Source organism: Dromiciops gliroides, chromosome 1, assembly GCF_019393635.1.
Source record: "Dromiciops gliroides isolate mDroGli1 chromosome 1, mDroGli1.pri, whole genome shotgun sequence".
Classification (NCBI taxonomy): Eukaryota; Metazoa; Chordata; class Mammalia; order Microbiotheria; family Microbiotheriidae; genus Dromiciops; species Dromiciops gliroides.
This window is the reverse complement of record NC_057861.1, coordinates 684,744,738-684,769,540: the sequence shown is the minus strand read 5'-3', so window position 1 is coordinate 684,769,540 and position 24,803 is coordinate 684,744,738. Positions and strand designations below refer to the sequence as shown.

Sequence of the window (24,803 nt, the reverse complement as noted above, 5' to 3'; positions counted from 1 at the left end):
AAGTAATAACATATAAGGTAACCTAGCAGGAGTAGAATCACCATTGCTTTGTCATTTTTTCCTAGATTTTCTGAAAAACCTACTGTGTCTACTTTTAACGTGAAACAGATTCGCTCCTGGGATGAACAAGTTGTTCAGATTTATATACCTGCTGTTTCCCTGAAAGGTCAGTGAAAGGTACCTATGATTTAGAACTTTAGTCTCATTTATATAGCATGGGAAGTGTCACTCCTACACCAATGTGTTGACTGTTCCTCAGGGAGCATAAATGTAAAAAACCTGCAAGGAGTTGTCTTTAATGGAATAAATATGTATTTTATTTTAAATTGAATAGAGTCATAAAATCATAATATGATAGAGTAGAATCCCAGGATAGCACATGTATTAGTGAGTAAGGATGATTTATAAGCTGTCCAAGTGATAGAACACAGAATACATGGTAGACACTCAACAAATTCTTGAATGAATGATTAATTATAGTTGCCTCCTAACTGGTCTTCCTATCTGCAAGTTCTCCCCTTCCAATTCATACTAAACACAACTGACAAATTAATCATCCTAAAACACTGCTTTAATGTGTCACTCCTTCATTGAAAATACTCAATGGCTCCCCATTGTTTAGAATGTACAGTTCAGTTGCTAGCCATGTTTCTACAATCTGGGCCAAATTTACTTTTCTGTATCTTCTGTCACCTGTTCTATCCAATCTGGTCTCCTTATTGCTCCTCTGAAAATGCTCATTTTATTCACCCCTAAGTTGTAATCCCTGAATTGAAAGTCCATGCTTTTCCTCTATGTCTATCCAACTCCTACTCATCTTTTATGATCTAGCTCAAGTCCCATTTCTTCCATTAGGTGTTTCTGCTTCTCTACAAATCCTGTGACTACTGTTATTTATACCATTGGTTTCCAGAGTGGACACCATGGCCTCACCCATGGTGTGTGTAATAAGCCAATTGGAGAGTAGTGAGAAAGTGGGTTAGTCACATCTCATCTTTCTCACATGCAGGCTCATTTCCAACACAACAAAACCACCTCTTTGACAAGTAGAGTTCATCACTCTACCCTACCACCTCCTTCCACTGGCTTCTCTACCTTTGACCCCTTAAGGTAGTTGTAACATAACTTAGAGCCAGGCACACACTACAGCTCAGTGGGCAAAAGCATCCCTCCATCCCATCCCCCAGCATCCTCACACCGTCTCCCAGGTTATTGGCCCCTCAGTGAACTGGCTCTTTGTTCCAGGGCAGTGGCATGTTACTAATACTACCCACTCTACAAAAATTTTTCATTTTCTTTGTGAAAAATAATGAGTAGGCATGGCTGGGATGTACTATCAATCCCATTAAAGTATCTTTCCCCCAAAGCCACACATCTTTTAGACTTTTAATTTTTTGGTTCCATTACACTTGGAGTTCCTTGAGAGTTTGTACTGTTTTTCTTAAACAAAACAAAACAATGTTCCAGCTTTTAGTACAATGCCTGGCACATAATAGATGATTTTTTTTCTTTTTTTAGGGAGGCAGTTGGGGTTAAGTGACTTGCCCAAGGTCACAGAGCTAGTAAGTGTCAAATGTCTGAGGTTGGATTTGAACTCAGGTCCTCCTGACTCCAGGGCCAGTGCTCTATCCACTGTACCACCTAGCTGCCCCCTACACAATAGATGATAAATAAATTCTTGTTGACTTGATTTCATGAGGGGCATCACTATCTTCCTAGGCTCCTAGGTCCTCAGCTCCTCTTTAGTCTTGGCTCCCTACTCAACTCAAATTATTTTCTTGAAAGTTAGCAATGATGTCTGACAGAAGGATCTTTCCTCAGTTTTTTCTCTTCTTGACCTCTCCTTAGTGTTTGATACTTTTAACCATTTTCTTCTCTTGGATATGTACTCCTTCTTTGGGTTCTTTTTTTTTTGTGGGGCAGTGAGGGTTAAGTGACTTGCCCTGGGTCACACAGCTAGTAAGTGTCAAGTGTCTGAGGTCAGATTTGAACTCAGGTCCTCCTGAATCCAGGGCTGGTGCTTTATCCACCTCGCCACCTAACTGTCCCTAACAAAGACCTAACAAAGAGGGGCAGCTAGGTGGTGAGGTGGATAAAGCACCGGCCCTGGATTCAGGAGGACCTGAGTTCAAATCCGACCTCAGACACTTGACACTTACTAGCTGTGTGACCCTGGGCAAGTCACTTAACCCCAATTGCCTCAACAACAACAACAACAAAAAACCCAACAAAACAGAAAAACCCAATATGTTAGTATGACACCTATCCAAACTTTTGATATCTTCACATTTTGAAAAATTGGAACCAGAATCTTTTAACCCGTGTAAAAATCTTTAAAATGAAGATTTTGTGGGTTTTGAATCCATTTGATAGAAATTAAAATACGCAGTACTCTCCAATCAGTATACAAGAACAAGTGATTAAAATCAAGGGAGAGGGATGCTTGCTAGCCTAATTTTGACAAAAACCTTTGCATAATTTTTGGATGGAGATGAAAAATCAGTATCTTCTCTTCATAAACAGTCAGTGATGCACTTCTTCCACTTGGATCTACATATCTTTGTGAGGTATCTTTTTCAGCTTTTATAGCAAAACCAAGGATCAAAATGTTGTTTCATTTTCTCATCCTTTTTAATTTCTGTTTTTCTGGAAGTTTTGCAATATGTGCAGTTATAGTATAGTAATACACGTGTATACTGTATAAATAAACAAATATGCACCTAGTAGTAGTGTGTGCTCAAAACATTTTACAAAATTTCAAAAGCACTGGTCTATATTACTCATAGAAGATAATTAATTAACATATAAAATGACAGAACTGGAAAGAATCTTATAAATCACCTAGTCCAAGTATCTTAACTGATGGGGAAATTGAAACCTAGTACAATTAGGACTTGTCCAAGACAGAACTAGAATTCAAGAGGCTTTATTTCCAGGTGAGGGCTTGTTTTGCTTTATATGGAAGGAAAATGGAAGGGAGGGGAAGGGAAAGAAAAGAAAGGTATTGGAAGGGAATAAGCATTTCTATGGGGCCTGTTACATGCTAGGCACTGTCCTAAGCACTTTACCTCACAACAACCCTGCACAGTAGGTGCTGTTTACTATCACCATTTACAGTTGAGGAAACTGAAGCAAACAGAGGCTAAGTAACTTTCCCAACATCACACAGCAGGTAAGTGTATCAGACTGGATTTGAACTCAGGTTTTCCTGACTACAGGTCCAGCCCTCCATTCGTTGTGCCAGCTATGTTGGCAATTAATGTTATGCTGTCTTGTACTGCTTTGTCTAGTGTCCCCGTGTCTTGATACAAGGGAATTGTTACTTGTGCACAATTTAAAATAAATATCCTTGGGGGTTCCTTCCAACTTTGAGATTCTATGCTTCTGTATTCTTTGAATATGTACACACAGACAACCTACATTTTTGCTTAGACCATAAAGGGAAGGAAGGGATTTCTGTCTTATACTCATTTTGTATCTTCTACTGAGCTTTGTATATAATAGGCATGTAATAAATAAGCATAGATAAATTAATTAATTAGTTCATTAAATTCTTTCAATATTTTTTTTCTCACTTGATTACATGGCCTTTCAGGGCTGGATGGGACTTTGGAAGACATCTAGTCCAAAATTCCACTTAATAAAGAAAACTCTGCTACTACCTAGAATTATGGTATTTAATTGAACATATAAAATGCAACTGGATGGTCCAGTGATGTACTTTAGAATAGATTTTTACTCTGTTTCCGGTGTTCTAGTTGGAGGAGGGAGGTGACACAGTGGATAGAACACTATTCTTGAAGTCAGTTCAAATCCAGCCTCAGAAACCTGTATAACCCTTGATAAGTCACTTAACCTCTGTCTGCCTCAGTTTCCTGATCTGCAAAATGAAAATAATAATCGATCCTAATTGACAGGGTTGTTGGGAGGATAAGTGACATCATATTTGTAAAGTACTTTGTAAACTATATAATATAGTTTACAAATATAGAATAGCACTATATAAATGCTAGTTATAATAATAATAATTGTTATCATTATTGTTACCAAATTCATACAGAAACCCCAATCTGAAATTCTAAAATATGAAATGTTTTTCATGATACTGTTGTTTTTAAGGTTCTTTAATTCAGTGATACCATGTTGGTTTGACCACTACTTAAAATTTGAAGGTTGCAAATTGACAGACATTTTAGGCCGCTAAAATTTTTCTTTTGGTTCAAAACTAAACAGAACTTTGGGTTCCAGTTCAGCCTGCTCATGTTGTATAGAAGTAGCCCAAGAGGGCTATCTTCAAGGAGTAGGAGTTCACACCTATAATCTCATCTACCCGGGAAGCTGAGGCTGGCAGATCTTTTGAGCTTGGAATTTCTGATGTAGAGCACTGGCTGGGTGTCAGCCTCAATATAATGGGACTCTAGAAGCTGGGTGACCACCAGGCTGTTGTACTGGCCTAGACCAGAATCGGAGCAGATGAAAGCACTTGTGCTGATCAACCCTGGAATTGGATTTGAGAAGAAACCCTGTACTTAAAATCAGGGCAAGAGAGGGAGACCCAGTCCTTTTTTTTTTTTTTTAAAGTAGTGCTTCCTTAAAAGATAGGCACTTTTTTATTTGTTAAACTCAGATTACAATCTCAGTAACATCAATTGTGGTTTATACTATCTCAATGCATATAATAGTGTGACTTTGTTCTTATTTTGTCACTTACAAATAATACAATTATTCTGAGAAAAGTACCATATCAAGGACAAAGAACTGTGGATATAAGTTTTAGTTATAATCATCTGGACCTAAGAACCAAGAAACTCTGAGATTGATATGTGTTAAATAACAAATACCTTATGTAATTGAAAACCCTTCTGAGTGAATATGTGAGGCTTTTGTTAGTACATAAAATATTATATATATATATATATATAAATATTTAATTATATTCAGTATATATTTTAATTTAATTTAAATTAAATTAATTAAATTTTTTTTTTTTTTTTGCGGTGCAATGAGGGTTAAGTGACTTGCCCAGGGTCATGCAGCTAGTGTCATGTGTCTGAGGCTGGATTTGAACTCAGGTCCTCCTGAATCCAGGGCCAGTGCTTTATCCACTGCGCCACCTAGCTGCCCCCTTCAGTATATATTTTAAAAATATTTCATGTATAGATTAACAGAAACTGCTAACATTTGTGGGAAGAACACTCCATTTAAAGTCATAGTATATGGATTCAAATAACCACTCTGCTTTTGACTACCCATCTGACCTAGTCTGCTTGCCACCCTCTTTCTGGGCCTCAGTTTCCTCAAATCTCATTGAGAGGCTTGGACTGGCTGATTTCTTAGGTCTCTTCTAGCTGCAAATCTATCATGAGCTTTGGGCATAAGAGGAAAAACATAATTGAATGCTACAGTAATTTCTAGTCTACTATGCTGTATTTGATTTTTGAAGGAAATTGTTATTCCATTTTGAACATTTACAGTATTTTTTTTTTAATTTTAGATGTAGCATCTGGTTATTTATCCTTGTTGGATGCTGATTATGACCAAAAACCTACAAATAAATACCTAGCTAATGTTGTGAATTATACCGTCAGTTTCCACTGGATCCGATGCCTATTTTGGGATGAGAATGGAGAATGGAAATCAGAGGGTTCTTATCCACAGCAGGGAACTACTTCACAATCAGTTAACTGCAGGTATTAGCACCATTTTATGAAAGGATCCTGGGTTTCTCAAGTACTTTTTCTAAATGAATACGTCCCTCCCCACTACAATTTTGGGTTATTTATTATAATGTCATATGTATACTTAGTTCTCAGTAAACACTCTATCAACATTCTCAATGCGCGCACACACACACACACATATACAATACCTCCTATATGTAAAAACCACTACTTCTCTTTGTGATCTTTTTGTCACATCATTCAACATTTTTTCTTTCAATATCATGCTTGTGTAGTTGCAAAACTAGCATTTCTTTTATTGAAGACAATTGTTTTATTTATTTTGCTATTTGTGAACATAACGGAGTCGTTTTTGTTGTTATTCAGTTGTGTCTGACTGTTAATGACCCCATTTGGGGTTTTCTTGGCAAAGATATTGGAGTAGTTTGCCATTTCCTTCTCCAGCTCACTTTTTACAGATGAGAAACTGAGGCAAGCAGGGTTAAGTGACTTGCCCAGAGTCACACAACTGCTCAGTAACTAAGTAACTGAAGCCAGATTTGAACTCAGGAAGATTAGTCTTCCTGACTTCAGGCCTAGTACTCTATCCATTGTTCCTTCAATCTGACCAGTGGATTAGCAATTGTATCTATTTTTTTTTTTTTTTTAGTGAGGCAGTTGGGGTTAAGTGACTTGCCCAGGGTCACACAGCTAGTAAGTGTGTGTTAAGTGTCTGAGGCCGGATTTGAACTCAGGTACTCCTGACTCCAGGGCCGGTGCTATATCCACTGCGCCACCTAGCTGCCCCAATTGTATCTATTTTAAGTTAGGAATGGACCTTCCCTTCTAGACTTCAGTTTTCTTCTTCTTCTTTTTTTTTTTTTTTGGTTAGACTTCAATCTTTCATTGGATTCAGGACCTTATTGATATGAGTTTTACCTCTTTTGGTATAGATACTTATCCATAGTAACCTATCCATGGTTTCTTATCCAGTGGGATTATTATTCATAATTATTCATAGTTTCATTTCAGAAAATCTATTCTAGAAACAGGAATACTTCCTCTGACTATTTTTACATTTTATATGTACTGGTGTAGAATTTCCCCAATTCAACAGTTATCATGTACTCTCTCTCCTTCCATGATCACCCCCCATCTCCTATTCCAGTCATAAATTTCCTTTAGGTCCTTAGGATAAGCCAGTTCCTTATGAAAAATGCATTTTTGTAATTATCTTCTTTAGGCTAAATTTGTCCAGAGCAAAGCAAACATCCTTTTGGATACTGAAAGCCTGCAAAATTATATATAGCTCACTGTAATATTTAAAATGTAACTAATACCATGCTTAGTGACAAAATGGAAAATAGAAGAGCTTATCTAAGACTTTATAGCCTATTTAAAATATAACTCAAAAGTACAGTTTTTAAAGATTTCAATTGTATACTTTCAACTTGGTAAACACAGCAACAATGATTATTAGAAGTTTTCCCCCTTTCACACTTATAACAGATATCTCAAAGTAAAATTCTAGAATGTGGAGTATGTACTCAAGAAACTGCTATAATGATGATATTAAAATTTTATTATTAACTTTTAAATTGTTTATACTAAGTGATATTATTCTTCTAGTTACAATCATTTCACAACATTCACTGTTGTCAGAAGAAAACTCAGTGCCAACTTTGAAATAAGTGATGTATCTCTATTAAAAAGGTAAGCAAATTTTACTAAATGAAGAGATATTTCATCTGGCAAGGAATCCTTTCAATCATTTTTTTTCTCTCTCTTTTGTTAATTTTTCTTCCTTCTTTTATCCCTTAAGATTGGTGATCCTTAGTGTTTTGTCCTTCATCCTCTTCTCTTCTATCTTCACATCTTCTCTATTTGTAATTTCATGCCCACAACTTCAACTGTCAACTCTCTGGAAATACCTCCTGAGTTTCTTTGTAAAGCTCTGATCTCTCTCTTGTGCTCCAGTTTTTATTTCCAACTGCCTGATAGACATCTTCAACATATATTGAACTGAACTCATCTTTCCCTCAAAATTAGGTCTTCTCCTTAACTTTACTATGTGTGTTAATGGTACCACCATCTTCTAATGATTCATCCCTATAACCCTCATCTTCTTTGACACCTTCTCCCAAAGTCCTACAAGTTCAATCAATTTGGGATAAGAACAGAGAATGAAAATCAGAGGGTTCTCATCCACACTAGGGAACTAACTATTTCACAATCAGTTAACTACAAGTATTAGCACCATTTTGGGAAAGGATCCTGGGTTTCTCAAGTTATTTTTTCTAAATGAGTACATCCCTCCCCACAGCTTTGTGTTACTCATTATAATGTGTCATATATATATATATATATATATATATATACACACACACACACATATATATACATATATATGTATATGTGTATATATATATATAACATTTTCAATATTGAGAAGCTTTGAAAACCATTGATAAAAATACATATAAATATATACAATACCTCCTATATGTAAAAACTACTACTTCTCTTGGTGATCTTTTTGTCACATCATTCAACATTTTTCTTTCATATCATGCTTGTGTAGCTGCAAAACTAGCATTTCTATTACTGAAGACAATTGTTTTTATTAATTTTCCTTTTCGTGAACAAAAGCAATGGACTAGTTTTTGTTGTTGTTATTCAGTTGTATGATTGTTCGTGACCCATTTGGGGTTTTCTTGGCAAAGATGTTGGAGAAGTTTGCCATTTCCTTCTCCAGCTCTTTTTTTTTTTTTTTTACAGATGAGGAACTGTTAATTGCTCCCACAACATCTTTTGTCTTCCTTCCTTTCAGTTTGTTACTCTCTAATCTTGTAGGTTCCATCCTAGTCAGATCCTCATTGCCTCTTGCCTAGGGTACTGCAGTAGTATCCTTACTTGTTTTTCAGTCTCCAATCTCTATGCTCTCCTAGATACCAATGCCAAGTTTGCCTTTTTAATGTACAAATGTGATACACCACTCTGCTGCACAAAAATATTCAGTAGCTCCACAGTGCCTACTAAAGCCATAATTTCTAACCTGGAATTCAAGCTCTTCACAATTTAGTTACAACTTACTCTTTCCAACCTTTATTTCACACTGTTTTGTGTCATATATCCCATGTTGCAGTGAAATTCTATTGTTTGCCACCCCCTGAGCATGTTTTAAGTTTTTCCACCTCTATAATTTGGTGGAATGTCCTCCCTTTTCCTCTTCTGTCTTCTTATAGCTTTGAAATCCTTTCAGTCTGTCAAGGTTCAGTTCAAATTTCACCTTGATTACATTAGCAGTAGAAATCACTCCCTGATCTAAATTTATAGCACTTTGTACTCATTTTATGCACTTATATTTTTATTTGTGTTTTAATTACTCATAAACACATCTTATACTCCCACCTCCGCATACCATTGGCTCATTGAAGCTATAAACTATACCTTCTTTATTTCTCACTTTACTAGTTTAGTAATCAATTTGTTTGTACAATCTATTTCAGCGTATTAAATGATAAATGATGTTTTCTTGAATTATTTATCTAAACAAAATAAATTAATGCACTGGTCAGGTTCTAAAATGCCAAATATTATATCCAGAAAATATATGTGTTAGATATAGATTTTTGCTACATAAAGTTCTATATTTTATCTTGCTTAATATCTTCTATTTTTAATATTATTCATATCAGGGAACTTGCTCTGAGATCACCTTTTTAGTGAAAGAGAGGTTTTTGTGACTTTCCACGACTTCTTTGCAGATAAAAGCAGAGCATGGTATAATGAATAAAACAATGATCTTATCACATATAATATTTATAGTAAGTGAGTTCTCTTACTGAGGTACAAAGATGTAATGTTGTTTTGCTAGTAGTCTCATTAATCTCTTTTGATATTGAGGGTAAAAATCCATGTTCTCCAACTTGTACAACTATTAGAGCGTGCTGCTTCTCTATGAACATTACTATTAAAATGTGGACTTCAATCACTAACTAGTCTTTTTTTTTCCTTTTCTTAACAGCATCCCACGAAACCTGTTCCCTAGTATTCTTGTTATGCTTTTTATCCTTCTTTTTGCTTTTCTGGCCATTGCAAGCAAAAGCAGAGACCTACATGAACAAAAGAAGGATGGATATATTTTCTTACAGGAAAGCTCCCAGGCTAGAGACAAACAGTTTTACGTAGTCATTATTGACACAGGTTTTCGAGCCCCAGCACAGTTGACTGCAAAGGTAATTGGAGAACCTTTTAAGGGACATAATTCAGGAATATAATGATATTTAGAGGCATTAGTTAATATGAGTAAAACAGCATTACAGGGGGCAGCTAGGTGGTGCAGTAGATAAAGCACCAGCCCTGGATTCAGGAAGACCTGAGTTCAAGTGTGGTCTCAGACACTTGACACTTATTAGCTGTGTGACCTTGGGCAAGTCACTTAACCCTCATTGCCCCGCCCCCCCCAAAAGCATTATAAGTAGCTTATATCTGTTATAGTCCTATAGCTATCACCAAACTAACTGATGACATATTCAAATCATTTGAATTTTTTGTGGGACCTTCAAAGCTAGAGATTCTCCACCTACTATAAAATAATTGAGACTCTCAATTCCAATTTATTGAATTAAGGGAAATCTAGGAGAAAGCATGCAATAAGTGTTCAATAACTGTTTTTGACTGCTAATTGACTATGGGTTCAGCTCCAACATTTCTATGCTATCCAGGAGGTTATTTAGGATACCCTTTGAAACCAAAGGCATAGGCCTCTAGATTAATGGTTACATATAGAAATGGATGTAACTTACAAATTGGTCTTTAGAATGAAGAAAACTAAATGCACTTAGATGAAGATGGATGATTTTTTTAAACTTAATTCATCTTAATTCTCATTGTGCCCATATTTAATGGCTTCCTGTTTTCCTGTCTCTTTGCATGTGAAGGTTCACATTGTTTTCTATGGAGAATATGAATTTTCAGAGACCAGAGAACTCTATTGCCCAGAGAAACCCCTGTTTGAAAGGAACTCCAGGCATACCTTTATAATAAGGTACTTTGAAATACAGCTGAATTTTACTCATTCAGACATACTGAAAGATAAGACCCATTTGAATTAGCAAACATTTTAAAAGAAATACAAATATTACATATTTGCATTTAAGAATGTCAATTTGTATATTGAATTCCCTCAAAACTGTTAAAAGCTTATTTTCCTAAATCAATTACATTTTTCTCCCTTTTCCCAATATGTTTTATAGTATTGAACTGCTTAGCATTATAGTATTCTCCTTGACCCCACCTGAAGTAGGGGTCAGGATAGAAATTTAACAAGTTATGTTGTTAGTGGAGTTCCATGGCCCTGATTGATGCCCTTCTGATTTGGGGTAGTTGGGGGAAAGACTGATAAGAGATGGTGAAAAGGGATTACAGTGAGAAGTTTCTATGCATATATAGGAAAATAATAATTTATGATTCAAGAGCTATAGTTATGGGGGATATATGGAGCTGAAGGGCCAGGAGTGATAAATTATCTGTAAAATGGGAACAGGGTTAAAACTAGGATCATAACATCCTGGGTGTCTAGCAAAAGGAAAGGCTCTGTTCTAGGGGTATGCTAAAGCCAGTTTGTCCTAGTTTATGAGAGATGATAGTGAAACGTTGAGCATGAGCATTTACATCTGAGAAATCAGGAAACATTACAAATTAGAATTTGATTTATTATTTTGTTGATTTCCTAGACTTAAGAAAGTGATAGAGAACATGTGATTAATTGAGATTAAATTTAAAGGTCTTGTGTGGATTTTCTTTCCCACACTAGACAGGCAGTTAAAAATTTGCTAGTATAAGCCTGTAAAACATGTCTCCAACAGATAAAGAGTCAAAGAATATGGCCCAACACTGTTCAGAAGTAGAAAGGCAAATGATGAGAAACATATAAAATATTTTTTCAAATCACTCATGAGTGATTTCCATTTACAGATTTGAAAACTATGCTGAGTTTTCATCTCCTACTCATAAAATTGGCAAAGATTTTATAAAAAATAGAAACAGTCAGTATTGGATGTGCTATTGGGAAGTAAGCTCACAAACACATTCCTAGTGGTACTGGGACTTGGTTCAGCCTTACTGGAAATCATTTGCATTTTTTGAGAAGGAAGCACAGAAAAGCAGGGTAGCTTTGAAAATTATTTATAGTATTCATTTACATAGGGTTTTTTTTTTAAAGAAGTAAACTGAAGTGGAAATTCATGATTTTATATTGAATCCTCTTTTTATGTTGTGCTGTATATATTAAAATATCCTTTTTTGTCTTTAAATTCAGAACAAAGAAAGAAAGAAAGAAAATAATAAATAAAAAAGAAAAGTCATTGGTATATTAGATATTGAACTGAGTTTTGAATCTGGTTTATCTGAATTTGAGTCCTGCCTCAGATACTAATTGTCTCTGAAGTCCAGTACAAGTCATTTAATCTCTGTCAGTGTTAATTTCCTCATCTGTAATTGGAGATAGTAATAATACTACTTCACAAGGTTATTGTGAGGATCCCTTGAGCTAATGAATATGTGTAAAGCACTTTTCAACCCTTAAAATGCAACATAAAATTAGCTAATAACAAGAACAACACATATAGCATTCATAGCAGCACTCTTCGTAATAATAAAAAGTGGAAACAAAATGGGTGCCAATCAATTGGAATGACTATCACAGAATATCATATTGTAATAAGAAATGATGAATGTTAGAGTAGTAAGAACTGAATAACATAGTAAGACGATGCAAATGATGAAAAGTGAAAAAAGTTGAACCACAGAAGAATGTAAACAGAGACTATAATGATGTAAATGACACAAACAAGGAGAATTTTGGTGCATTTTCATGAACAATCTTCCTTTATAGGAAGATTAGAAAGAAACACACTTTCTATTGATAGAGTCATAGGAGCCACAAGTATGGTCAGTCTGTTAGCTTTATTTAAGCGTTTTTCTTTGTTAAAATGAGTCCAGTGACTTGAAGTGAGAGGATAAGATTAAGGAGAAGTGATGATGTTGAAAAAAAGACAACAATTGTTGTCTTTTTTTTTTTTTTAAAGATTAGAGGTTTTAACATTTTGAAATTTACAAGGTAATTCCCTCAAAACAACCCTGGGAAGTAGGTATTATTCTTTTACAGATGAGGAAATTTTGTACCATCAGACAATTAAGAAGTGATTTGAACCCATAGCTTTACTAACTTGTTCAGCCCTCTTCCAGTTAAATAACAATGTCTCTCTAGTGTTGAGCTTAACAAAGAGCTTTTTGCCATTCTCACTGTTCTAGTACATATAATTTTATGCTTGATCATGCATAGCCAACACTACTCTTCATCTTCCTCTAAATTCACTTCAGCTAAAAAGATCCTGTGATTGTTTTCCTCTTTGTCTATCACGACAAAAGCTTACAAGCAAGCCTTTTCTTCATAGAGTCCTATTAAGGCCAAATTAACAGGAATTTACATATTAGTAGAGTCTAGTTGATGAGATATTTACCATAAAAATAAATGACCAGTGTATGAAGAGATAAAAAGGCCATAGTGGATTGCTAATTTTTTTTGTATGTATGTATGTATCATTAGTATTCCAAATAATATAGGCCCACTTTGGAAAATCCACCTTTGGCACGATAACAGTGGATGTTCTCCAAGTTGGTATATCAGCCATGTGATTGTGAAAGATCTGATCATGGGAACAAGCTGGTTCTTTCCGGCTGAATGCTGGTTAGCCGTGAACAAGTGGGAAGGGAAAGTTGATCGAGAGCTCACACCTGTCAAAAATGGACTTGGTTTCAGGAAAGTAAGTCAAAAGTGAAGTCAGATGTCTATTTTTTGAACTCTTCAAAGTATTTCTTTGGGATATAACTTTTTCGGGGTCTGATTGTGTGGTTTTAGCAGTTTAGAAGACTTCTTATTTGGCAGCTCAGTCTTAGAAAGTTACCTGGGGTCACTAATAGGTTCATAAGATTTAGAATTGAAAGGATCTCAGAGTTCATCTAGTCTAAGCCTTTCATTTTAGAGATAATGAAACTGAGATCCAGAGAGTTCAAATTACCTATCCAAAGTTAAAATTAGTAAGTGGTACAACTGAGATTTGAATCCAGATCTTCTGATGATAAATCCGATATACTTTACAACCAAAGTCACATAGCCAGTATGTTTTTGAGGTGTAATTTGAACCTAGGTTTTCCTGTATCCAGGGCCAATCCTTTCTCCACAACACCTTGCTGCTATCTTTCTTGGCTGTACCTCTGCATGATACAGTGAAAAGTGCCATGGATTTAGAGTCAGATGACCTAGGTTCAAGTCTTGACTGCCCCTTATTACCTGTATGAACTTGGGTAATTCATTTATCCTCTCATTTTCAATTTTCTCAACTATAAAAAGGTGAGGCAGTTAAACTGGATGTCCTCCAATTTTCTCAAAATCTATGGCATACTTGTGAAAGTTAGAGATAATTCTTTCCTGAATTTTCTAATGGTGGGAACATTCTCTTTGAAGCAACAAAGATGTTAGCATTTAAAAATCATCATGATATGATTTCACTGACCAGCATGCAGTAGAAAAACATTCTGCTCCATTGGTCTGTCATTGCAATGAATTTGTTCCAGAGTTATCTGATATTATCTTTTTATGAACCTATTAAACATAGCCCAGTGGACTATTTCACTGTACTGGGGCATTATGGCATAGTGGAAAGAACACTGGATTAGGTGTCAGAAGACATTTTCAACTGGAACTATAATAAAAGTCTTATACTCAAAAGATCTAAAAGGTAACATATTATTACCCACCCCCCACCCCCTCCCAAACCTTTCTTCTTCTCAACTTCCTTATTCCTTTTGAGGGCTTTACTATCCTTCCAGCCTCCCAGGTTCACATTACTCAAGTCTTCACTCTTACACAGCCCTCATATCCATTCAGTTGCCAAATTTCATGGATCCTGCCTCCACCACATCCATCATTTCAGTTTAGGTCCTTGTCACCTCTCACTAAGACAATTGCAATAGATCCCTACTTGTTTCCCCCATTTCTTTTGTCTTCTCTATGTTAAATCTATCTTCTATACAGAATATCTTTCCCCTGCCATCTTTTTGCCCCCTACCCTGCATAGAATATAAAGTCCTTGAAAAGCAGGCACCAAAGAACATTTTGTTTTTGTATCCCTGGTGCCTAGCCATAGAAAACACTTTATAAATGCTTGCTGAGTGAATGGATGAACCATATTTTTTGTAGCCTCTTCTCAAATTACTTCCAATTCCTAGTCTCCTTTCTCTAGTATAGAACTAACAAAGGAGATAACTTAGTAAGTCTTCATTGGATTGATATTAAACCACACCGTATATTGGAAAGTGTTTGCAGAACAACTTAAACTATACAAGAAATTATAAGAAACAACATTCATGAATTATTCCTTAATAAAATCATCAAATATCCATCAAATACTGCATTTCTCATATCAACAAAGATTTCAGGATATTCACAGATTTCTGGTTTGTATGTTGTATCAATCATAGTACTTTTGCCTATCTTCATTTTAGCTTTTGTACTCCAAATTCACTGAGTACCTAGAAGATTTCCACATGTGGATATCAGTATATAGCCGTCCATCTTATAGTTGCTTCACGCATACTGAGAGGCTTACAGTTTGCCTTTTCTTGGTATTAGGCTATATGTCCATCAACGCTGCATTAATTACCATGGAACAAGAAGAGGTAGGTGTGACTATATAATCTTTAAAGTGGTCTTGAAATCAAACCTATATTTTGGAATCTTATTAAAATCATAAATTCTGGAAGATCAGGAAGGTTGGAAGAGTCTTGATTATTATTTATCAATAACTTTGATACTTTAATGGATTCATTGATCTCATTTATGTGTTACTTAAGAAAATCAAGTCAGGAAAGGTGGTCAGAATGGACCAAATAAATCTAATCATGGAACTTACACATTTTGGAATGCACAGATCTAATGTCATGGAAATAATTATGAAGGATTGAAATTAAGTTCTTATCTTTGACTAAATATGTTGATTCCTGAGAGAAATCTTGTAATGACTTTTGATGAAAGGAAAAACACTTTAAATATGTACTCCTTCATTATACTATGAAACTGCTAACTTTCTCATGACCTCTGGGTGGTTGGAGAATGTACTTAAGAAGACTAAAACAGCAGCTGTCTATGAAATAGCCTCTCTGTTTCCATATTTTGAAGATTTTGAACCAGTTGTTGGATATCTGGTTCTGTACTACATGTTGGAAAGGCTTCAGTTGTTTCATTGTATATGTAACATAATATGAAGGGTGATGGATGTGAAATTTTTTAAAAGTCTTGTTCAGTTTTTCTTAGCCAGTAATTTGTAAATTTTATACACACACACACACACGTGTGTGTGTGTGTGTGTGTATTTAAATTTCCAGTAAAGGAGGGATCTCTCAGTATAATGGGACAAGAAAGGAAATCTCAATAAAAGGAAATTTTATAGAATTAAAATTTTATACATTCATGTTGTATGTGTTCTGCCTCAAAGTAAATTATGTCTTTCCAGTAAAATTATTGATATTTTTGAAATTAGTATGACTTTTCACAGGACTATGTAATTTTTTAAAAGCACTTTCCTGAAGTTGGCCTTCCTGATGTCTCTGTGGTCTCATTAATGAATGGTGTGCTCTCCATTTTCATCATCTCTCCAGTGGCATTATTGTTATCTCTGCTATTCAGGCTCAGTGAGGTAAAAATGAAATGGTTTGGGTTGTTGGATTGACCTGTTCATTTTGTAATAGCTATTGCACTGGAAAGAAAGTGCTTAATAAAGTTGCCTTTCTACCTCCACAGAGGACCACTAGGAATCCCAGTGAAGACCAATGTAAATCCCAAAGAAGATCTCCAACATATTCAGCAAAGGGTAAGGAGTATACAGTATCAGTACCCCATATACATATACAGAGATGAATAAATGTATATCTGCATATAGTAAAGCCTAAAAACCATGTCAGGGAAATAATAGCATATCAATTTAAGCTGGAAAATAACTGGACCTATGTTGGGAAAAAGTTAAGAAAAGGTACCTACCTCCCATCATTACAAAAATGGGGAACTATACGTGTGTAATATTTCACATACTATCAAACATTGTCAATATTGGTTGATTTTACTTACTGTTTTTCTATTTTAAAGACTGTTAAAACAAATGGCTTCCTAATTGAGTTGAGGGAGTATATTCAGAAATGAATATGATATAAAAAAGCAAAAGGCATCAAGAAAAAATAAAATTTAAAAATAGAACACATTTGGACAATTTTTTAAAGTATTTTTCCTGTCATAGGTAAGATTTGGCAAACAAAAGAGAAAGTTACTTTGTTGTTGTTGTTGTTGTTTTCATAAGAAAATAGAGGCACAGTGGTATCTGCCTGTAACCCCACCTACTGGGGAAGCTGAAGTTGGTGGATATCCTGAGCTTGGGGGTTTTGAACCACAATGGGCTATGCCATTCAGGTGCCCACAATCAGTTTGGCATTTAAATGGTGAGCCCCCCCAGAAGTAGAAGGCAACCAGATTGCTAAAGGAGGAGGGAATTGGCCCAAATAGGAAATGGAGTAATTTAAAGATTTTGTGCAGATCAGTAGTAGGATAAAGCTTATGAATGGCCTATGTATTTCCACCCTCAATGAGATAGGGAGACACCCAGCCTTTAAAAAGGAAGGAGGAAGAAGAAAGAAGTATTACTTTCTAAGAATACAGCCATCCGAACTGATATTTGTTTCTTAATCAATAGTATTTTGAAAAAGAAATGAAGAAATAGCATTGTGTGGGTGAAAACGTGCTGTATTTAGGGTCAGATGGCCCAGATTTAAATTTTGGCTCTGCCACTTACTATATGTGTATGCCCATTGATAAATCACGTGACCTCTTTGGGACTGAACATCCCATGTAAAAATAAGGGAATAGGACTAATTGACCTACAACCCAAGCTAGCTTCTAATTTCACAGCCTAAATGCAGAAACCAGATATATGTATATATGGTACTCTGGGAAATATAAAGACTTTAAGCCCCCAGGTGGGGGTGAGGAGAAGTCTTATCCATTATTTTGGGGGGTTAAATTTTTTTCTTCAAATTAATGTTTGCTTGGGCCACAATGGTTGTTAGAGGTGAGTCCACATTATGGCATCAGTGTCACAAAATACTTTCTGGTTCTCAAAGAAGGGTTATTTGGCTTAGAGGAAGGATGAACACAAGGAAAACATTCTATCACTCCTTAATTATATTCCTCAGCTCAACATCCTGCTTCTAATTTGTTTTCATCAGGTCATGATTTCCATCAATGGACAGAGAATTCACAGAATGAATATGAGGTAAATCGTTTAGTAGCTAATTCCACAATTTTTACTTTTGATTTTTCTGTAGGTGAATTCTCAAACTATAGAATTTCAAAAATCTGCCTTTTAAAATATCTCTTGAGAGGCAGCTAGGTGGCACAGTGGATAAAGCACCAGCCCTGGATTCAGGAGGACCTGAGTTCAAATCAAACCTCAGACACTTGACACTTACTACCTGTGTGACCTTGGGCAAGTCACTTAACCCTCATTGCCCCGAAAAAAACAAACAAACAAACAAAAAAACCTCTTGAATAGAATGTTCAGGTATTATGCACTGTACCTGTCTTGAAGTGTAATACTGGGTAGTTTCTTAACTTCCCGCATAAATATCCTTTTGGTTCCATCCTTTATATACTGCCATTACTTCATAGATTCTACAAAGTCTGAATCATTGTGGCCTCTCGCTTTTCTTTCCCATAATTTTATTCTTTCAGAATTCACCCAAAGGATTAGTGCACAAAGCCTTCCCTGTTTCAGTCTTGTGAATCTTTCTGAGCAGCCCTGCTGTTTGCATTTCTACCGATGCTAAAATATTAATAAACATTGTTCTTTTTTCTCTCTGTAGCAAGACACATTGGAAGGATTTACTTTGGAGGCTTCCCCTAGAAATGAGAATGAGGAGAAACAAGAAAATTATGCTGCTTCTCTCAGATACTCTGGCCATTTTGGGGACTACAGTACTGAACCTGCTAGACCTATTCCAAAAGGATCCCATGTGCATTCTAACTGCTCCTCAGGTCAAACTCAGAGTGCAAAACAATTCTCTCTCTCTCTCTCTATATATATATATATACACACACACATATATATGTATGTGTATACACACACACACACACACACATATATATACCAGTCTTCCATGGTGAAGGATGAACATGCTTAAAACAGTTCCAAAGAAATGCTGGAAAATATTCTTAAATGTAACCTTTTTTTAAAAAATGAGGAAGCTGGGGCAGCTAGGTGGCGCAGTGGACAGAGCACTGACCTTGGATTTAGGAGGACCTGAGTTCAAATTTGACCTCAGACACTTGACACTTACTAGCTGTGTGACCCTGGGCAAGTTACTTAACCCCAATTGCCTCACAAAAAAAAGAAAAAAAAATGAGGAAGCTGTTACAGGCCATTTGAGAAATAGGACAAATGAACACATTTAGACAACTCAAAGTTTAAACCCAAGTAATGCTTTAATAAGACATATTTATTTATTTCCAACCAGATGTAAGCATATATAAAATATGCCCAACAAGATATGGGAATGTTTGGGATATGCCCTAACCAGATGTGGGCACACCTAGCCAATCAATAGAAATGCACAAAAAGTTTTCTATGAATTATAAGTTTTTTTAAGAACTGACAATTTGCAAATAGTAGCCGTTGAGTGTGGGGGGATAGAGAATCAGTGTCTCAGAGATGGAGGGCATGAGTTCAAGTTCCACCTCTAATCAATGTGGGTTGTGTAATGCTGACTAAGTCATTTTACTTCTTTTTGACCACAGCAATTCACTAAAATTAGAATTTGAAGAATATCTAACTTGGCAGAAAAAAAAATGTTCCTCATTGAGTCTTCCATACATGAATGAAATTGTAGGTCCTGACCCTCCTGAAAAAAGGGGGAACAATTTTTGCTAAAAATGTTTACATTCAGTGACTAAAAACAATTTTTAATCAGTTTTTAATCAGCAACTACAAACATGTTTAGGCTTCTTTGGAGTTTCCTCTTTTGTTAAAATAAGAGGGTTGGTATTTTTAGTAATGATTTATTATATATAATAAAAGGTCCTAGTAAGCCTATAAAATTGAATAGTTGTATGTTGCAATGATTTTCCCCCTGATTTTCTCAAAGTCCCTTAAGGAAAATCTATATGATATGCTTATCACAGCACAGACTTTAGAGTTTAAAGAGTCCTCAGCAGAGATGTGCAATTTAACATCCAGTTCTCCAGGAAACAAAAGTATAAGCACAAGACGCTTTTAGGTTTAATCTGCATTATAAACATTTTCTTCATCACTTTTAAAAGTTTAGACGATCAGCAAAACCATAAATCAATCCCTGATTTGTAGCTTTTGAAGCTTTCTGAGATGTAATTGCTCTCACTGAACATTTAGCCATCTCTCCAGCCAATTAGGGTTGAAGCCAGCACATCCCTGTATCAATGACAATCTACAGAACCCCAATCTAAACTCAAAAGAAATCCTCTCTTTAAGATACCTGACAAATAGTTATGCAGCCTCTGCTTGAAGGTCTTCAGAGAGCGGTACGCCATCACCTCTGGAGTCGCCCATTCCTCTCTTACACTTCTATAATTTTTAGGGAATATTTTTCTGACATTAAACACATAGTTGCTTCACAATTTCTACCTATTGCTCCTGATTCAACTTTGTGGGGCCAAACAGAAAAACATTGACATTGAGTCACCTTTTTCTATGATAGTCTTTTAGCTACCATATCATCAGTTCTATAACTGATTCTCATATGACAGACTCAAAACCTTTCCCCATCCTGGTTGCCCTCCTCTGGATCTTCTCAGCCTATCAATACCCTTTTAAAAGAGAAATGCCCCGGCAGCTAGGTGGCGCAGTAGATAGAGCACTGGCCCTGGAGTCAGGAGTACCTGAGTTCAAATCCGGCCTCAGATGCTTAATGCTTACTAGCTGTGTGACCCTGGGCAAGTCACTTAACCCCAATTGCCTCACTTAAAAAAAAAAGATAAATGCCCAGTATTCAATACTCCAGATGTAGCCTGACTAGTACAGAAGGGCTATCCCCTCATCCTCCTGGAAGAGATATCACTCTTTTTGTTGTTGCTGTTGTTATTTTCTGGGGCAGTGAGGGTTAAGTGACTTTCCCAGGGTCACACAGCTAGTAAGTGTCAAGTGTTTGAGGCCGGATTTGAACTCAGGCCCTCCTGAATCCAGGGCCGGTGCTTTATCCACTTTGCTACCTAGCTGCCCCCAGGTTTTTTTTTTTTTCTTTTGAAACCTACAGCACACTAACATCTTTTCAGATAAATTGCTGTCTAACTTTACCTCTCCTAATATACTGGTAAAATGCACCATTTTTGGACCCAAGTGTAAGACTTTATATTTATCTGGATTGAATTTTACCTTACTAGATTATTAGATTCAGCCCAGTGTAGGATCTTTTTGGATCCTGACTTTTTCAGTGTGCTAGTGATCCCTTCAAGCTTGATGTCACCTGCAAATGTGACCTGCATGACATCTATGCTTTTAAGCAAGTTGTTGATAAAAAATATTAAACAACACAAGGTGAATGAAGCACCTTTTCCAGGATTCCCAGGATACTCCATTGGAAAACACCTCCCAAGACAAGAATGAACCATTAAAGACTACTCTTTGAATGTGACCATGCAAATAGTTCTGGACCCATCTCATTGTATTATGTTCTAGTTTACTTCTCTCCAGCTTTTCTACAAGAATAGGTTGAGATACTTTATCAAATGTTTTGCTAAAATCAAGGTAAATTATATCTACTATATTGTCCTTCAACTGACAACTTAATTACTCCCACAAGAAAGGAAATAAGGTTAATTTGGCACTATCACCTGTTCTTTTTTTTTTTTTTTTTAGTGAGGCAATTGGTGTTAAGTGATTTGCCCAGGGTCACACAGCTAGTAAGTGTTAAGATTCTGAGGCTGGATTTGAACTCAGGTACTCCTGACTCCAGGGCCGGTGCTCTATTCACTGCACCACCTAGCTGCCCCTATCATCACCTGTTCTTGATGAAGGCCTGATGGCTGTTTGTAGTCATCAGTCCTTCTTTTAAATGTTCACTATCCATCTCTAATGATCCATTCTTGAATTTCTCTTGTAATTTAAGTAAAGCTCACTGCTCTATAGTTTATAGTCCCCATTGTCTTTCCTCTTGTACAACCAGGATTGTCTCCAATTTTGTAGTATTTTTCCACATGCTCTCAAATATTACTGACAAGTGTCTTCAACTAGATCTTTCTGTCTACTAGTTCTTTTAATACCAAAGAACGTAGTTAATCTGTATATCTAAATACAATGTAATAATATCTGAATAATATAATATAGTAATTTCTGAATAATAAATTCTGTATTTAGTTAACTGTAAAATTTTTTATTCTTTAGTAGCTTAAAACTACGCTGACTGTAAAGAATTAATTGTTATTTGAGGTTTTAATTTTATTTTTATTTATTTTTTAAATTAATTAATTAATTAATTAAATTTTTGCGGGGCAATGAGGGTTAAGTGACTTGCCCAGGGTCACACAGCTAGTAAGTGTCAAGTGTCTGAGGCTGGATTTGAACTCAGGTACTCCTGAATTCAGGGCCAGTGCTTTATCCACTGTGCCACCTAGATGCCCCCTATTTGAGTTTTTTATGACCCCATCTTTTGGCTAGAATTTTTTTAAAAAAAACTTTGGCCCCACACTGGCCTCTGGGGCTCCCCAAATGGCACAGTGTTCCACCCACTGGTTGTAGCCATCACCATGGTGCTGGCACCTCACGTCATCACCACTCGAAGACGCCTACATGGGCCTGGCAAAATTATAATGATTGGAAACCTATTGAGGGCAATCATGTGACTGTCAGAGCGGCCAGCCAATTGGCTGGGGGCTGTCTGGGGTCTGCTGGGAAGAAGGGGGGAGGAGATTCGCCATTCTAGCTGGAAGCTGGGAGGCAACAGGACACTGCTGTGTATTCTCAGCTGATTCCTGGATGGTGGTGTTATTCAAGTTGTATAATTTCCCTTTCCCCATTTTATTTCCTTTCCCTTGATCCTACTGATCCTGTTTGCAGGGTTTTTTTAAGTTTGTTCTTGTTAAATAAATCCTGCTCTGTTTTGAGGGAGGCTGCTGGTTTCCTTCTTTGCCCCAATATTGTGGCGAGCCGCTTAGCTAACACTCCCCAATTAAAAATTGGTCCCCACAAGACTTTTTTTTTTTTTTTTTTGGTGAGGCAATTGGGGTTAAGTGACTTGCTCAGAGTCACACAGCTAGTAAGTGTCAAGGGTCTGAGGCCGGATTTTAACTCAGGTCCTCCTGAATCCAGGGCCGGTGCTCTATCCACTACACCACCTAGCTGCCCCCCACAAGACTTTTGAGGGAGCGTACATAAATACACATATGTAGTCTTCTCCATCTTTAAAAAGCTGCCAATCAAAGAGAGAAAAAAATAACCTAAAATCAGATACATATGTGTCAAAAACCATTATTGCTTATCTGAAAATGGTCATGAGGGAGGATTTCTGCCAGCCTCTGCATGGTTGAAGAGGTACTATTTAGCAATGATCTCAAATTAAGTGACATAGGTGAAATATCTAGATAGATCTCTCAGACTTCTGAGGTTTCTCTTAGCTCTAAGTCTATGGTCCTGTGATCATAAATGAAAAGTTTCAGTATAAATTAAAATCATTATGGAGAGTGCCATTTCTAAAATGTCATAGACCTAGTAGGAAAATAATCAATGATGAGTTATAATAATTAATCTTAATCATAACATCTCCCCTTAATATAGCATTTTGAGGTTTGCAAATCGATATCTATATTTACAAATAATCTCATTTGGTCTTCTGTGAGTTAGGAGCTATTATAATCGCCATTTTACAGTAACTTGCCCAGGGTCACGCAACTAATAAGTATCTGAGGCAATATTTGAAATCAGGTCTTAGTCCAGGTCCAGCAATCTATCCACAGTGCCACCTAGCTACCTCCCAATACCCCAACTAAAACATCTACTGTCTGAAATGTTTTCAAAATGGTCTGTTGGAAAATATATGTTGTATTTTATTTACTAAATGTATTTTGTTGTGGTCTTCTCCTTAGAGCCCTGCAATGGGTTAGAAGAACCTACTCCACAAAAACGGATGGTTCTTCCTCTTTGCTTGTCCTATGTGGCTTGGGTCACTTGTGGGCTGGTTTCCATGGCCTGTGGATTGGTGACTGGACTGCTAGGATACAGGTGAGGACTGAAGTAAACTCCAAGAAACAAAATCCAGGCCTGTGGGATCTGAACCCTTAGAGCAGCTTTAAAACTTATGTGGCTTCCTGGAGAAAAAGCACCATATAAAGTTTTAAGATATAAACATATAAACAATTGAATTATTTTTCTTAGTTTTTCTGTATTACATGTATATCATTTTAAATGCAATTAAATATTTATTAAATACTCTGTTAGGTGCAAAGAATACATAGATGAAAAAATTGCATAGTTCCTGCCATTGATGTACTTTTAATCTTATAGTCGGATTAGGTATATTCACAAAATAAATATAAGTTCAAAAATAGTAAAGCACATAGGTGAGGACAAAAAGTGTGAGAGATTTAACTAGGATATGATTAGAGAAGATGTAGTGGAGGTGACTCAAAGGAGGACAATAATTTCAACAAATTAAGGTAGAGGTCAGAGTGGTAGAGAATCCACAGAGGAGGGAGACATTAATAAGAGACTGAGGCACAATGAATAAAAATAGGCTAGTTCAGCTGAACTAGTAGTAGTGGTGGTAGTAGCAGTAGTGGTAATAGTAGTGGTGGTGGCGGTAGTAGTAGTGGTAGTAGTTGCTGCTATAGCAGCAGCAACAGTAGTAATTTTGTTGTTGTCCTTGTACTAGTAATAATAATTATAACTAATATATATATATATATATATGTATCACTTTATGGTTTGCAAAGCACTTTACAATATTATCACATTTGATCATCAAAACAACCCTCAGAGATAAGTGCTATTATTTATCCTATTTTATATAACA

General features: G+C 36.1%; 1 protein-coding gene across 1 annotated transcript in view; it reads left to right on the top strand.

Annotated features, from left to right (window-relative positions):
• PKD1L1 (polycystin 1 like 1, transient receptor potential channel interacting) overlaps positions 1-24,803 on the top strand; it is a 166,545-nt gene that overhangs the window by 97,123 nt on the left and 44,619 nt on the right. Inside the window, exons 27-38 of the mRNA XM_044001117.1 lie at positions 66-166; positions 5,495-5,690; positions 7,290-7,373; positions 9,688-9,898; positions 10,604-10,710; positions 13,273-13,489; positions 15,231-15,404; positions 16,301-16,420; positions 16,525-16,594; positions 17,997-18,043; positions 18,633-18,804; positions 23,878-24,013. Coding sequence (XP_043857052.1) covers positions 66-166; positions 5,495-5,690; positions 7,290-7,373; positions 9,688-9,898; positions 10,604-10,710; positions 13,273-13,489; positions 15,231-15,404; positions 16,301-16,420; positions 16,525-16,594; positions 17,997-18,043; positions 18,633-18,804; positions 23,878-24,013 — 1,635 coding nt within the window. The remainder of the gene's footprint in view (positions 1-65; positions 167-5,494; positions 5,691-7,289; positions 7,374-9,687; positions 9,899-10,603; positions 10,711-13,272; positions 13,490-15,230; positions 15,405-16,300; positions 16,421-16,524; positions 16,595-17,996; positions 18,044-18,632; positions 18,805-23,877; positions 24,014-24,803) is intronic.